Genomic DNA, 17,010 nt, shown 5'->3' on the forward strand with positions numbered 1-17,010 from the left:
GAGGAGTCTCCCTGGGAAGAACCTAGTGTAGATCCCTTCCCTGCTAACCCTGCCCCCTGATGTTTTCTGTCCCAGTTGGTGCGCTCTGCTCACAGGCCCCTCCAGCTGCTTTGATAACCCAGTTAGTCATTCTGTCTCCAAACCTAGGCAGATGATGCAGCCCTCCCTGGAAGCCTTAACTCCCTCTTTAAGGTGTCCTTCAGGAAACTGAATCCTCTCTGCAGATAAAGACATAATGCCAGGTTCCCATATCAGCTCCGTTAGAACCTGTGCTCTCTGGTGAGGGAGAGGAGTGCAAAATCTGCCTTGAAAGTGACTTAGGAATTCCAGAGCAAGCTCAGTCTAGAACCACGCTTCTGAAGAGAGAAGTCCTCCAAACCCAGTCATCTAGGAGGGGGAAGTAATAGATAGGAGAGTGGAAGGGTACTGGCAAGAGGCTGGCCTGGGGTCACATTGCGACTGCTGGACCTGATCACACTAGGGGTCATCCAGCCCAATGCCTAGACTCGGTTCGTGCTCAGCATCAGAGGAAGGTGCAAGAAACCTCCCTGGTGAACAACCCAAACAGATTTGTTCCCAATGTTTCTGGGCGGCGGCGGAGGAGAGCGGGGAGTTGCCTTCTGGAATTGCTTGGTCAGAGCTTCCGTCATGGCTTCTCTGAGAAGTCTTGAGCCAGGACTGGTGGGTTCTGGTGTGGGTGGGGGAGGTTCAAGGGGCATGAGCCCTTGTTCCACAGTTTCTTCTCTTGGATAAACTGTACCAAACTTTGAGGTTTTAATAGAAGTTTGTTCAACACAGATTCAGACTCTCCTAGGCACCTGTGCAGCAACGAATCCAACTCTTCCCCTTGGCACAAGGAGGGGTGGTGTAGCCCCGGGGGTCCCAGAATGTTAGGCGGACAAGGAGGCCTAAGTAATATCTCTTATGGGACCATCTTCTGCTGGGACAGAGAGAGATGGGCTCTTGGGACCTTCAGAAGCTTCTCTCTCTCTCTCACCATCCAGCGCTGGTCCCGTAACAGGTCAAATGGTGTCAGCATGCCCGCTCTGGATGGCTGGCAGAATTCTGGAAAGTAGCAGAGGGTATCCTGGTGGATGGGAGGGGTGTGACGCTTTGAATTGGGGCAATCACACCCGGGCTCGTACACTACGCAGCGCCGTGCAGGCCTGCTTATTGTGGGGAGGTGTCAGGGGGCAGCTGCCCTGGGGCTGGGTGATTCAGAAGGGCCTGCGGCTCCTGGCTGCTGTTACTGCTGGCACTCTGGGCCCTTCAAATTGCTGCTGGGGCCCCACACAGTGTGCTCCAGGTGGCACTACAGGGCTGCGAGGGAGAGGCTAGTTAGCAGCCCTGCCTTTTCTGCCAGAGGCCCCATCCTTTCTGGGAGTGCGGAATCAGATGGTGCGCCCCACCCTGCCCAGGGGCCTGGCAGTTCTCTCTCTCTCTCTCTCTCTCTCTCACCTATCCACCCACTCACCAATGGCGAGGAGGCCTGGAACTCTGCCACACTAGTGATCAGTAACGGAAACCTTTAATAGCTCCCAGCAATGCTTTTGTTCCTTAGTGGCTCCGCTGCCCTGAGTCTGTGTTCTGAGCTCTGCCTCCTGGCTGTGTGGCAGCTGGCTGCCCCCAGGACGAGAACATTTGAGATGATGCTGGTGTGCAAACAAAGCAAAGGAAGCTGGTTTTGCGTCTGCTCCACTGGCCCTATGAGAAGAGGGGAGGGGGCCGGAGTTGGTGTTTGTCCAGTGGAGTAACAGGACAATACCTTTTATTTACAAAGCTTCATGGAGGGCATCGCAAACAATAGAGACATGAGTGAGCAACTGTCACTCCAACGCCGCACTTGGGCATCTCCCTAACTTTAGGCGAGTGAATGCTTTGAATGGAGCAGCTCTGTCGCACAGGTCAGGCTTTTGTTATAAGTCTCCATTAGGCAAATGGGATTTTAATGCATTGCTTCAGGGGCCGGGTGCTGCTTGGCAGTATAAGGAAGGCAGGGGCTGGGCTGGCTGCTAGTACGCGAATCGCTACAGCCCCGGCTCACTGCACAGGCTTTTCCAGGCGTCTCTTCTCTCCCAGGCCAGCTGTCGCCTTTTTCAATCTTTCAACTCCAGTTTAAAAGTCAGTGTATTCCTCCGGAATGACAGGCTGTTTGGTCATACTGGAGCCAGGTGTAGCATGGACAGGTGTTCAAACTGTCCTAACTCTGCTCATGCCCGTCTGTCCAGACCTTTGGTCCCCCTGCTGTGAAAGAACAAGAACATCTGCAATTGCTTCATGGATTTTTCAGAAGGCATTTGACAGTATAGATCAGAAAGTGACTTGGGTGGTGGTGGAGTTTCATAGAGTGGATAGCAGACTGATATGGTTGTTGAAGGATATCAATGACAACATGGAGGCAATGGTGAGACAGTGCGGAGAGTTGGGAAATTGGTTTATAACAAGTAGAGGTATGAGACATGGAGATCTGATATCACCGAGTATCTTCATCACACACCTAGAGAGAGTGATGGACAAGATCAAGGAAGAGGTAGAAGGGATATCTGTGTATGGGATGAGAATCAGCAACTTGAGGTTCACAGATGATATAGTTCTCATTGAAGAAGATGAAGAGAAGCTGGCAAGAGTGTTGCAGGTGCTAAACAGAAGGGAAGTGGCACGGACTGATTATGAACATCGATAAAACAAAAACAATGGTATTTGGAGATAAGGAAATGGGAAGAAAGATCAGTGTAGATGGGGTCAAACTAGAGAGCGTAGAGAAGTTCATGTATTGGGGGAGCAACATAACAGATGATCTAGACCGTAAGAAGGGAAATAGCAACTAAAATAGCCAAAGCAAGAGTGAGTTTGAAGATGATGGATAAGATCTGGAGAGCAAAGCAATTAGCTTAGGAATGAAGCTGAGTATCTTGAAGTGTGTATACAGCAGCATGTTGTGTGGATGTGAGACATGGGTGATAATGAAAGATTCAAAGAGAAGGGTATTGGCATTCCAAAGGAGTTGTTATAGAAAGATCCTGAGACAACTATTTGTGCATATCTGCAGTGCAGTCCCCCTCCCTCTGTGTTATCCAATGTAGGCTGTAATGGAATCTAATATTTGCTAAGGATGTATCATCTTTCTTACCGAGCTACTGTCTTTGAGTAGCTTGGGGGATCTGAGGGAGTCAGTGGGAACTGCTGTACACCATGCAGATGCCTTTTCCATCTAATTTTTCCTTTCCAGTGAACTGCTCTTGTTCTGGATGTGCTCGTAATAGAACTTGCTCCCTCCTTCCCTGACTCCCCATACTCGGCTCAGTCTCCTTCCTCCAGGGCTGGCTTGCATGGCAGTCACTGCTCCAGGCAATGCTGCCCACCAGCAGGGCTGCCTCCTTGCATCTCTTGTGTCAAACACCTGCCGCCTCCTTTCTCTCACGGTTGGGAGCACCTTTGGCCACCTTCAGCCTCCATCTTCCTTCCTGATTCAGGTTTATCTCACCCCTAGGGATTCTTGTTTTATTCTCTGCCTTCCCCTCTCTCTGTGCAGAGCATGGGAGAGTTCTTGGTGCTCTAAGCTGGAGACAAGGTGCGAGTGGATTTGTGCCTCAGGCAGGCACCTGGCAATGTAATGGCGAGGTGCACTCTGGTTCTGAGGATAGGAGCCAGTGAAGGGGAATGAGGGAAGGTGCCACCCATCGATATTGATGGGAAAACTTCTGTTGCTTCACAAGGTTTGGAACAGGCCCTGGGGCAGCAGGAAGAATCCCAGGGGGACTTCAAAACCAACTGACTGTTCCATCAGGATATGGTCTCCTGATGTGATCCACAGGTTCTGGGACTGGGCTCTGTGGAGCTGATCATGTCATAGTTGGGATTCTAGGACTGATGCTTTCTGCTCACTGTAGCCTTCTCCATGTGGCCTGGGGACTCTCCTGTGGTTTACAGGGAGTCCCTTGGTTTACTAACCTCAACCTCTCCCACTCCCCACACTCCCACTGCTGCCTGGTGATCCCGTATTGGGCGTATTGCCATATAAATTCAGCCATGAATGAATGCACAAAATGAGCTGTGCTGTCACCTCGTGGGCGCCACAGTCTATGGGTGGAGATCTGGCATCAGACCAAAGGCTCGGTGCACCCCGCTCAGTGCTGCTCGCTCCCCCTTTCTTTGTGCAAGGTGTTGTGGGTATTAGGGTGATCCTCAGTGGCTGCAGCCGTCACTGCTCTTTCTCTGGCTGGGGGAGCTACAGCCATGATGCCAACCCCCACCCATCATGGCCCCTTAGATGTTCCAGGAAGACCTTAGACAGGTGGTGTTTCATGACTGTGAACTCTGCGTGGGGAGGTGGGACCTCTTTTTGTTCTGTTTGTACAGCAGTTAGTACGGGTGGGGGGGTTGTCTCTCTTTGGGCTGCTAGAAGCTGCAGTAATACAAATAATAAATCATCAGCATCATGCTCCGTGACTCTTAGGAGGGAGGAAGTGTGACTGGCCACGCTGTTTGTCTGTCTCCTGGTGGTTGTCCACCATGAACCCTGTCCCTTGGGGAAGGTTTGTTTGGCCCCCCTTGAGGTGTGTGCTGAGTTAGTCTCCATTCATGTGACGCCTGACTCCAGCACTTGGAGGAGGTGGGAGAAATTGCTGGTGAATTTTAGTCCTGGATAACACCTACAGTTGACCTGGTTGGGGCTCTGCCACTGTATTTGGGTCTGTATCATGGCTCCAACATGAATTGTTTCCGTGCCGGTTTGGTTGATTGTGGAACGGGTGTGGTAGGGGAGTTAGTCTGCCCCAATGTCTAAAGTTTAAGGGAAGGTGTGAGGGAGATTTCCTCCAGTTATCAGGAGTGATGAAAGCTGCTTCGCTGATAAGTGACGAGGAATTAAAAATGCCTGACGGTGGGAAGCAGGGGAGAGACTGCACAGATGGCAGCAGGCTGCTGAGCAACCTGCCACGGCATCGGGAACAGACAGTAGTGACAAATGGACACTTCAGGATAAAACCCCAGACACGCAGTACAGCCTGACGCTGGGCAGAATGAGCCTCTCTCAAAGGCACAGCAGAAAGCCCGGGTGCTTTTGTGAGCTCTGGCAACACCAGGGATTTGGCGGGGCTAGTTTGCAGTGACTCCTTGAACCATAAGTTTTGCTGCTAGAGGCATTGCTTCTCCAGAATCTCAGCTTTCCTGATCTTCTCTCTAGTGCTTGTACTTATGAAGAACAACCTTCAGAGCAGGCAGCGAGTGCAAACTAATGCAGTGGTGTCTGAGTCTGCAGGGAGCTCAAAAAGTCAGTGCTGGGAGAGGTTTCGGCTTTCTCTATCTGTTTCAAAAGGCATTATGAGCACTAACACCTAATGATCACTCACATTTCAAGGCTGCTGTTGCACTGCTGATCGAAACATGCAAGAAAAGAGATGGACAATCAGCTATTAGTAATCAGCTAAATTTGCAGAAAAGAAGATAATACGTTTTTCTAATAGCTAACCGTTATCTTTAACAGTGGTTAAATGCTGGGACAGGCTTTCTGTGAAGGTTATGGAATCCCCGCCACTGGAGGCTTTTAAGAATAGAATAGACAAACACCTGTCAGAAGTATTCTAGCGATACAGAATACGCCCCAGCTTGCGGAAGTAGTCTAGATACTAGGGATGTACTTGGTTAGCTGGTTAAACACTAGTGTTAACCGGTTCACTGATTAAGCGGGGTTGGGGGAGCAGCTGCTCCAGCCCAGCTGGGTTGGAGCTGTCCCCTGCCGTGGAGAGGGGCTGCTCCGGCCAGGTTGGAATGTCCCTGCTTGAGGCACGTTGGGGACCGGGATTGCTTTGGCCCAATGGAAGTGTCCCTGCCTGCAGTACTGTGTGGGTGAGGTTACTCTGCTGCTGGAGCAGCCTCGTCCACAGCGGCCTGCCCTGGGAATGCTCTGGGCAGGGGCACTCCAGCCTAGCCAGAGCAGCCCTCATTTGCGGTGGCCTTGGATGTGCTGTGGGGTTGGAGCACTCTAGCCCTGCCAGAGCAACTCTTGCCCGGAGATTTTCCAGCTCAGCTGGAGCAGCCCCCATCTGCAGCAGGGTGAAGTCTCTCCAGCTGCCTCTCCCCGCTTGAGGCTGCTGAGGATGGGGCTAGCCTGTCAGATCCTTAGCTCAGATTGACTAACCTTTAACATCTCTGCCATCTAACCTCTTGAGATCCCTCGCAACCTTTCATTTCTATGATCAGTGATAGGCCTGGTAGGACAGTGTAGATGATGCAGTACAAGCTTTGTTATCCACCGTGCATGGAAATGGGGGTTACCAGTTAAACAAATGTGCTGGTTACTCAAGCTTTTTCACCAAATTCAAAAAATGTTTAAGAAATGAAATAACCTTACTTAACACTACACCTTTTAACCCTATTCCTGTGTATAGTACCGTAATTTACTGTTCCTCTGCTGCCCCAGGGCCATCAAACAAACACGACTTCCACAAATACTGGACATGATGCTAAATAGCTTTCAGAGTTTTTCCAGTTCACCGAAGGGGAAATATTATTGCTGTCTATGGCAGATGCCGGTTAATCGAGTTTTCCAGATACTACAGTTCTGGATGACAAAGCTTTTACTGTAGTGTGGTTTGTACCTTCTGGATCTCATTGTGGCATCTTGAATGGGGGAAGCTTTGGCTGCAAGTGGTGGTCAGGAGAGAAGAATTACTAATTTATTTGTCCAGTCTGACTTCTGGACTTGCCAAGGACATATTGCTAAACAGAGTGGAACTGGAACTGAAATGGACTAGAGTAGGCAAGAGTAACACATTCCAGAACTGTGTTTAACTGGGTTCTAGTTTAGGTTGTTTAGTGCTTCTGTGGTATACACCCATATGTTTTCAATAGAGCTTGGCCAACCAGTCTCTGTTACTGCTACTGTATACTAGGGATTAGATAATAGCGGCCATAATATGATGAAGTTTGACATCTTCATGGTGGAAGGGAATCCTAGCAAGAGGTAACAATGTCATGCAGAGCTCAAGGAGCTAAGCTTTAAAAATGAGTCTTAGGTTAGAAAGAGCTTGAAGGTATAAATTACTAAATTTAAAATCCCTGGAGGCTGCTGAAGAATAGCTTATTAGAGCTGCTAGATATACGTCTGTTCCGTGACAGATGAAGAGGAAGCCAAAGGGCCGGTGAGAACCTAGTGTGGGTATATAGTGAGGTACATCAGTTCACTCAGTTCCCCTAAAGCAGGGGTCAGCAACCAAAATAGCAAAAAGAGCTGTTTTTTTCCAATTTTGTAAAAAGCTCAATTCAAGAGCTGCACTGCATGTGAATACGAGACGGTCCTTAATAAATAATGTCAACCCATACTTTTTGTAATCCCTACTTGAAGAACAGCATACACAGTGATTTGTAATGCGATAGATGTTTACTGCAGGACGTTCACAAACTTTTTACATATTCTCTTGAGGCTGCATTTTTTTTCTTGTTGGCGACTTTCTCATTGCAAATGAGACATACGGGGAGCCTGGCTGAACTCAAAATAAATGCGGAGGACTGGGTCCATTCACTTTGCCATTCTGTTTTCATCTTTGATTTTCCTCTTTTTTTGAAGCCATTCCAACCCTACTTTCAATCAGGCAATTTTATTTCACGTTTCACTGCTGATTTCTTTCTTAAAATGCACGTTGCCCTTTACAGCAGGAATGCCGCAAGCTTCCTTTTCCTTTTCAAAATCAAAACTTTATTAGCAATGTGATTAAAACACAGGCACAGGATCATCTCCCACAGTGCACTGCATATGTTAAAGGGGGGTTTATCTAACATTTTGAGGTCACATATCATTTACTGCTTAGATCGGTGTTCATTTTGGGGCTTTTAGACACTCACCATTTAGTGAAAATAATCAGAAGTGGTTTTTTGTTTTTTGGTTTTACGTTGCAGTTAAAATGTTGGGAGCCACAAAGAAGGCCTTCAAGAGCCACGGGTTGCAGACCCCTGTCCTAAGCTATAACTGGGGGTACTGGGAGAGACTATGAGAAGGAAGTAGAAAATAAGGTGCACTTATAAAATCTACAGAGAAGACATCACTCACCTACTGCCCGTTAGCTGGAGTGTTCTGCCTTCTCGTGTCAGTGCTTTGTGGGTTCAAGCCCCCAGTATGGGAATTTCCCTCCCAGTTTGGGACTGATGTCAACTAGAAGAGGGCTGGAGGCATTTGCCCATGATCTTAAAAGCAGTGATTTTCAACCTTTATCATTGGGGCTGCGTATGTGTCCCATAGTGTGTAACCTGGGCCAGGTGGCAGGACAGCGGCTGCCCAACCTCAAACATGCACACTCACACAGACCCCACCTGGGCTGCCCTGCATCCTGGATCCCAGAGTTTGCGGGGTCAAGTGGCAGCTCCAGATACCCAACTGACCTGAGCTTTCATTGTGTGGGGCCAGGCGGCTGCCACAGACCCCCAACCTGTGGGGCTGGGCAGAAGCCCAAGACCCTGCCATGTAGCTGCCATGTTTCCAGGTATGCAGGCTTGAGAGACTATGAAACAGCCTGAAAACTTGCATGACTAGGAGGTATTTCTTTATCATCAGACACTGTTGGCCAGTGCTCCAGTTCATCCTCTTATTTCTGGTTATACCACCAGACCATTCGAAGAGTGTGTGCTCAGCCTTCAGTGACCGCCCCATCAGGAGCTTGTAGCCACAGACCCTCTTTGACCACTCTCTGTGGATGCTCCTTTACTGCTTGGATTAATTGCCAGTCTTTCGCACCCTGAAAACAGATTTGTCTGCCTTCCCGTCCCTGCTTGAGGGAAAATAAACACAAGCCTTTTGCTCTGTTGTTTGTCCCCCTCTCCTCTGCTCTGCAGCACCCCATCAAAGCTATTGGAGATAGGAGGCTGCAGCTGTGCTTGTAAGTTGAATATCTGCAGCTGAAATAAAATTGCATATATTTGCATAAGGAGCATCTCAATTAACATATTTGTGGCTAAAGCAACAAGGGCTGTTCGTTTGGAAGTGAAAACGTGAGCGAAACATGGAAATGACTTCAGCCCCTGTGCAAGCAGCTTAATTAAATATTTCCTTAGCGTGTGCGCATGGATTTAAAAAGCGGCTGCTGTATATGTAATGGGGTGTGAAACTCTAGAGCAGAGAGCTCCAACCCTGTGAAGTCCCGGGTGTGGGGATTTGTATGGAAGCTGCCTGTACCTTGATCTGTCTGATCAGGCTGGTGTTATCCCAGTGCTGCTAAAGTGACAGCCCAGCTGAGTGGGGGCAGGAATTCAGGGTGAGTCCTGGATTTGTTGAAGCCTCTTTTTTAGGGAGGTGTTCTGTCTGTATCCTTACACTGTCTCCCTCTCCCAGCAGCAGCCCCGCAGAATGCACTGTCACAGGAAGCTAGGCTTGTTCAGAGCTGGGGGTTCAAGGACAGCCTTTCCATTCTAGGCTGAGTAACAGACTCATTCCTGCTGAGAGCCCTGGGTAGCTAAGGGTGTGTCTGTGTTTTCATGGAATTGCTGGAGCCCAGCTTTGCTCTAGTGGGAGAAAGGCAGCAGAGCAAACCCTGTGTTGAGGTAATGTCTTCTGTACCATTGTTGTTCATCGTTTTGTTTAAAGAGCAAGTTAGAATAGGGCTGGGAAAGACATGAGGAGGTCAAGTCCAGCCACCTGACCCACATTATGGCCATGTTACAGAGGGGGAAATAAAAGCACACAGTTCCCCTAGCAAACCAGCAACTGAGCCTGGAACAGAACCCAGCTCTCCCACGTTCTAAGGCATTGTTTTAGCAGCTAGGCCACATTTCTTCCTCCTTGGCTCTGCCTTGCAAGCAAGTTCCCTGAGACACGCCTGCTTCTTGTGAGCCAGGTGTCAGAGTCAGTGTCCTGGGTTTATTTAGGGCTTTGTGGCAGCGCCGTGTCCTGGGAGAGCCCTTTGAAAGGCAGCGGTTGTGGTGTCAGGACTCAAGTGGTGCAGACCTGACTTGTACCCTTCCCAGTGGAGATTCTCCCTATGCCAATGGAGCACTGAGGTCCTTAGTGATTTGACTCTTGATGCAGTGATAGTGTCAGAGGCTCTGTTGCTTGGTGTCACCCAGAGACTTATTTAGGTACTTGCTCTGTGCTGAACAGCTACTTAATAACCAATTAATACCTGGGCGGTGGCTTGGAGCTGGGATTCTGCCTGCGTGATGTGAGGTCGCCAGCTGTACTAGAAATGCTCCGTGGGAGCTGATTCTGGAGCTGAAACAGGCAAGCTTCCAAAAGGCGTCTTACAAAAGGAGGGCGGCTGGGTCAAGATTAGGAGAAATGTGTGTCTGAAGAACAAGTTAGCAGGCCCTTGTTAAACAAAGAGCTGTTGGAATGCATTAGCGCGGAGTATAGACTGGCAAACATGTTAGCGGAGTGTGATTAGCCCTGGGCCATGTGACTGTGCAGCAAGGGCAAAATGACACAGGGTAGCAGCATTCTTCCCCAGTGAACAATCCCGGGAAGGTCTGTAATAGAGCGAGGGAAGTGTCGTCAGAGCAGGACACAGGCAGCAGGATCAACCCCTAACACAAATCCTGCAGAGTTTGTATATCCCCCCTAGGGGGCTGCTGCATGGGCACATCCCCTCTGTGTGCCTCAGGCTGGTATTCCCGCTGAATCCCTGTGCTCAGCCTCGAGGCCTGGGCCAGGGTGTGGGTTGTAGTGCCATATGAGTCCCTTTGCCCCGACCCATGTGTCCAGCGAAGTGGGTCTTTGCCCACGAAAGCTTATGCTCCGAAACATCTGATCGTCTGTAAGGTGCCCCAGGCCCTCTCGTTGCCTGTGCCCCTGAATACCTGGGTCCCATGTGAATCCCGCTGTCCCTCAGGGGGTTTGGGGCAACTTCCCTGCTGCAGGGATCACCTCTGTCCACTCCTTCCTCCGCTCATCCCTTTCCCCGGCAAGCCCTGCCAAAGCCCCTGAGCAATACAAGCTGAGGTGTTCCTACGAGGCCAGGCGGGGATGGCAGCAGGAGCACCCCTTCCCGCCCCCATACATATGCTCCACTCTGTCCCAACCCGCCGCCCTCTCCCAGCCTACTGGGGGAGTCACCGTCAGGCCAGGGCACTGTGCTTCCTGCTGCTGCAGGGAAGCTGAGCCCAGTGGGCTGGGAGAGTTCATCAGGACCAAGTGGCGTAGGCGGACGGTTCGCTACAGCTCCTGTTGTTGCATGAGTGTGTGTGTGTGTGTGTGTGTGTGTGTTGCAGGGGGGTGGGAGGGGGCTCTTGCTGCTGCAGTGAAGCTGAGCCCAGGGGGCTGGGAGAGGGCAGCGGGATGGAGTGGAGCAGGCTGATGGATAGCCTTGTCTCCCATTGTTGCTTGGGTGTACTTGTGTTGGGCGGGGGAGGGGGGCTGCTGCCACCCTGCCCCAACCCCCCCCCCCAGGTAATTCCCTGGGCCTCCCTGGGACCCTTCACAGATCAACTGAGGCAGCTATCACAGGGTCTCACCAAAGTGTGGGGCCTGGGGCACCCGCTCCAACACATCCTGTGGACGGGACAACTCTGCCTGTGTTTTCCGGTGCTGCAGGTTTGGCTAGTTCCTCGATTTCTCCAGAAATCAGCTGAGATAACTTTGGAGTCCAGCCCCACTTGTAATCAGCAAAGGCTTCCTGCCTGCCATGTCTGTGTTCGCCAGGCGGCTGTGACACAGGGACTTCAGAGCAGAGGAGCGCTGGCTCATGGAATCAAACAATGGTGAACATGGCCCTGGGGAGATGCCGAGGAAGGTGGGGCGGAGAGAGAGACTCTGCTAGAGAGAAGAGGGAAACACACCCCCACAGTCAGACAGAAGGAGACAGAGAACCAGGGAGAGAGGGACTGAGACAGAGAAGGGGGTGGGAAATGTGCGCACACGCAGCCTGCCGAGTGACTGAGGATGTGGGATGGGGGTCACACACATTGCATTGTGAGCAAGTGAAAGGCGCTACAGTCACGAAACATTAGTCTGACACAACCTTTGGCCAGTTATAATTTCTCTCTGAATGAACATGCGTTAATGGAGAGGGCGTCTGTGGAGGGGCCTTGTTCTGACGCCCTTCGCTAAAATCGTCTTTCATAAAACCAGAAATAAAGCTCACAAAGTGTGCAATTCAGCCTCCTCGTGAGCAAGCAGGAAGGGAAGGGCCAGTGCTACCAAGTTAGGGCGAGGGGTCACAGGTCCCCTGCCTTTGACCACACAGCATGTGTTACGTGGGAGAGCAGAGGAGGAGAACGTGGCTGGGACCAGGGAGGAGTGAGAGATGCTGCAAACTTTGTACACCGGCTGGGGGGTGGATGATTTATCTGCAGGACAGGAGGACTCCCCTGTTAGAATCCAGACTGACCTGAGGGTGCCAGGGTGGTTCTTTTGGAGGGAATGGAGAGGTGATTCCAGGGTCTGGCTTCCCTGAGTGAGCTGGGGGTGTAAACTAGCTAACCAGTTAAACGTAAAGTCTAACCAGTTAACCAATTAAATGGCGGAGAGAGGGAGCAGCCCCCTACTGTGGACGGGGGCTGCCCTGGCGTACCATAAGCCACGTAGGGTGGAGCTGCTAATCCTCATCTGTTTAGGATGAGGCTTAAAGTTTAGCCATCGACATCCCTAGACTGAGCACGGTCCCAGTGCCCGAGGGCGGTGCTAGGCGTATGGTGCTGCAGGTGGCTGGGCGGGTGATGCAGTAAGGGAGATGCTACCTTCTGACTGAGCTGCCTCCAAGCTGATGCTGGGTGGTTCTGTGCTGCACCAGCTACAGCCTTGGGGCTAAGATGTAAAAGAGAGGCCCTGACTTTTCCTGATGATTAAAAATACCAGGGCTCGCTAAACTGGAGCCAGCAAATTAACCCCCGCTGTGTGCTGGCCTAATCTAACTGCTGATGGTTCCATTTTGGCTCCCTAAATCCCCTTTGCTGGCTCACATGGAGAGTGGGGGAGTGCTTTCATCTCTTGTCCTGAATTATCGTGTTGCCGAACGTTGCCATGGGCTGTTGATACAGCCATCGGCTTCCACCCTAGAAGCGGCTGAATTTCTGTGGGTGGGGGAAGGGGCCCTGTTGCGATCTGTAAGGTGCTTTGGGACAATAAGAGATGGTGTTTTGATGCCACCTCATCAGCTCTCTTCCCTTACAGCTGCCTGTCCTGTGTGAATGGCTCCTTCCCATGCCACTGGTGTAAATACCGGCACATCTGCACCCACAACGCTGCTGAATGCTCCTTCCTGGAGGGACGTGTCAAGATGTCTGAGGTAAGGAGCCCTCAGAGTCTCCAGCCACCTCCCGTCAGCTCTGCTGAGGTTTGTGACGTGAACGGTTTGCTGGCTAGCGAGGGAGAGACCCGTCCAGCTGCCACTGGGGAAGGGCACTTTCTAAAACTGACCATTCTTTGCCTCATGAAACTGTCCAGAATCTGGGAAGGCCTCAGGGTTGCAGCCCCACCCCCGCCAGGGCTGGCTTTTGGTTTCTGTGGGCTGGACGCTGATGGAGGCAGTTGTGGATGTTCTCCTGGGCTCTTTCCCTGCCTGTTTATTGCTCCGTGGCATCCGCTTGTCCTGATGCTCAGTCTGTGTGCGCACAATTAAGGGTGAGTGAAGCCTGGGGGGGCAGTCTGCCCATTACAAACGAGGTCATTGGCGCTTCTCTCCCTCCCCTGCCTAATCTTATCAAGGCAGCTTCGAACCCACGACCAAGTTAGAGAGATTGTTAACCCTTCATGTGCTGCAGTCGCAGGGGGCTTCCCAGTCATTTAACTGCAGTTACTACGTGTCGTAGGTGACTTGTAGAAATGAAGACAGATTTCCAGCTGGCCTCTAACATGTGCAGGCCCATTGCGTGCAGCTGTCAATGAGCATCACCCTGTGTGCATCTCACTAAACCCATGAACATCGATGGCTGCTGAGGGCCACCTCCGTCTATTCCTTCAGGTGCTGGTCCTGGCAGCATATGCTTTGTTCAGGCTAGCTCTGAGTGGCTCAAGTGAAGGACCTGCCTTGTGAAGTCATTGGTGAGTTTGGAGTGTCCAGCCTGAGGCACTGTTACAGGGGCCTGATTTTCAGGAGAGCATCTGTGCTCTCCAAACCAGACCCTTGTAATTTGTCTCAGGTCGAACCCTCAGCAGCACAAGTCACTTCTGAACACTTAGGTCAGAGCTCCCACTGTCACCTGTGGGGAATGTCCCATGCCCTGTCTGAGCTGAGAGGAAACTAGGCTTGCGTGTGGTAGTGCGGGTACCAGACCTTGTGAAGCTGCACAACTTAGGGTGTGACCATTGACATCAGCAGAGCTAGGATTTCACTCGTGCTGTGTTACAGGCCCGTCCAGGCAGGACTTGAAGAGTTAATGCAGTTGATTTTATTTCTGGATGGTGGCCACAGGTCCCCTCAGTGCCCTCATGCAGCTTCTTGCAGTGGCCCCATGCATGTTTTCATCCCCAACTCCACCTTGCCATTTCCGCACAGTCCCTAGAGCGGGGGGTCAGTGAAAATTTCCTTGCAACCCCTGTAGGGAGGTACTGAGGCCCTGAATCCAGCAGTTGAATCCTGCTTCCAGTTCCAACATGGGTGGCTTCCGGCCTTGTTATCTTGTGTTCCTAGGTATCCAGCCTGCTGCCCAGAGCCAGTGAGTAATGAGGGTTTCTCCCTCCCTGGGGGTGTCTGTCTTAGCATGAGTGCTCTGCTTTCCATCACCCTCTGCTAAATTGGAAGAAAAGGGCTCCCTCACAAAGCCATGAGTTAGGCGTGCTCTGTCAAAAGCTGCCACTTACCTAGGACCGCTTCCCTTCGGCCCTTCCATCATGGCCCCTCTGCAGCTTAGTTGTCTCGGTTGTGATGCTAACCTTTCCCATGCTGGAAGCTTCAGACTGAGTCACAAAGGGCAAGGAAACATTTGAGGGGTTAGTGATCCTCTATGATGTGTGTGCTTCTGGGGCTCTGCGAGCCCCAACGGATGCTTTGGGATGTTCCAGTGGAAGGCGCTCCAGATGCCAAAGGCTGGTGACATTTGACTGCTTTATCATGATGGAACTGCACCTGTTCCCCTTGTCCAGCGTCTAACACATGCACACCTGAATATGGTGGGGAGGGAGGCCAGGCCCTCTGCAGCAGAGACACGGAAGAGCCTAGCTGTGTTGAATTCCTGGGCACAGGCAGCAAGTGGTTCTCTCCAACTCCCGGATGGAGTAACACAGCCTGTGCTACTGTCGCCACACAGGGTCTCCTCAAGTCTCCACTGGGACTAAGCTGGAGGTGTGATTCCCAGCTGAAGGATATATGCTCATGCTAGTTCTCCTCTGAGCTAGTGCACGAAAGGTAGTAGTGTGGATGTGGTACTTCAGGCCGCTGTGGGTGGTGGCCCAGGCTAGCTGCTGGCATAGGCTTCAGCCAGGTTTGCACTCGGGGCACCTAGCACAGTCCTGCCACTGGGTATGCTGCTGTGGCTACACTCCTATTTGTAGTGCCCATGCTCCAGGGAGAGCTGGCGTGAGCATATCTGCATGAACTGGGAATCAGCCCCCTTAGCTTGTTGTGTAGATGTAGCTGCAGCCCTGGTTTGCTGACGCACTACAAGGAACATGCCCTTGTAAATAGCTGGAAGAGGTGGTGTCCAGGGTGCTTTTAAAGAGGCACATTCCTGTTGGATTCAAACTGGTGTAACCTCCTGGCCTCCCACTACCGAGCGGTTCTGATCAGCTTCAAAGCAGCCCTGCACTGCATTATGGTCATTGCCTTTGCTGACTGCCCCTGAAGATCCATCTGCAGCTTGCATTTCCACATGCTGGATGCAAAGCCCTCAAGGTTAGGCACAGAGGTTAGCTCGCACTGCTGTGGTTTAGAACTGGCCTGGCCTGACAGCAGGCTGAAGTAAGCACCTGCTGTTGGAGGGGCCTCTCTGGATTGGAGGAGGAATTAACTGTACCAGGAAGTCAGTCCTGTTTGCTGCCCCAGCAATTAGCACAGAGAGCAGGAGGTAAAGAGGCTTTCTAAGCACAAGCCTCATCCTTGCTTTAGAGGAGGTGTTTGTTGTCCCTCTTCCACCCAGGCCCCTGTCAAGTGCTTTCCCCTTTCTCTGCTCAGAGATGGTCCCAAGAAAGGAGCAGTGGGCCTTCTTCAAGGGGATGGTTCAGATGTGCTTCTTCCCGAAGAAGGCATTTGGCAAAGTGACTTCAGGCAATTCTCTCCTGCCTTCCCATTAGTGGAGAAGCTGAGATTTGGCAGAACTCGTGTCACATCAGGGATCCCAGACGAGGACTGGGCCCAGGGAGGGATGGTAAAGTTTATACTCTCCTGTGTATAAAAAGCAGCTATGTTGTTGTTTTCTTCTCTCCGGGTTTATGCAGTTGCAGCTGGCTCAGAGACATCCCCTCCCCAGCAGGGGGAGCCTTCCTGTAGAACCCAGTCAGCCCTCTGATACGGGAAGATTCACGAGCACGTGGGCCTCCAACGTCAGACACCCCCGATCTTGTTTCACAGACTTCCCGGCAGCCCCATCTCCTTTGCCCCCAGTGCAGTTCTGCTCCTGTGCTGAGGGTGAGCAGAAGCTGCCTGTCAGAGAGCCCCCTTGCTGTGACCCTGGAGAACCTTTTCTGTTCATCTCTTGCTGCTGGTGTCTCCTGAGTCCCCAGCACCAGGGAGGGCAGGCGTCCTGGGACGCTAGTGAGTTGGTTCCACCCCTGTGGGTGGTTCCTGTGCTATGTTAGATGGATCCAGCTGTGAGCGCTGGTACAGCCAAAGTGCCCTCACTGGTATTTTTCACTTCCCTCTTGCTGCGTTGTTTCCACCCTGACTCCTGTCGCTGCAGCAGCTCCAGGCTGATGAGCATCTGCTCGGCATTGAATAGGTCAAGCTCCCAGCAATGAACAATTCATTTTTCTTTTTCCCCCCTCTTTTGTCATTTCTGGGAGCCTGGGCCCTCCAGGAAGGAAGTGGAGAACTGGGCAATTACTCATCCAGAGCCCAGCCGTCAGCAGCACAATTACTCTTGTGCAATGGCTGCTTACGTATAAAGGAGCGACTTTATTTATGATAGGCCAGATCCCACGTGCCTCACTTGTGC

At 51.5% G+C, this 17,010-nt stretch overlaps 1 protein-coding gene across 7 annotated transcripts in view; it reads left to right on the forward strand.

Annotated features, from left to right (window-relative positions):
* Positions 1-17,010, forward strand: part of PLXNA1 (plexin A1) — a 280,654-nt gene that overhangs the window by 154,099 nt on the left and 109,545 nt on the right. For all 7 annotated transcript variants that reach the window (XM_075005959.1, XM_075005960.1, XM_075005961.1 and 4 more), the window contains one exon: positions 13,094-13,208. In XM_075005959.1, coding sequence (XP_074862060.1) covers positions 13,094-13,208 — 115 coding nt within the window. The remainder of the gene's footprint in view (positions 1-13,093; positions 13,209-17,010) is intronic.

Source organism: Carettochelys insculpta, chromosome 11 (genome assembly GCF_033958435.1).
Source record: "Carettochelys insculpta isolate YL-2023 chromosome 11, ASM3395843v1, whole genome shotgun sequence".
NCBI classification, from domain to species: Eukaryota; Metazoa; Chordata; order Testudines; family Carettochelyidae; genus Carettochelys; species Carettochelys insculpta.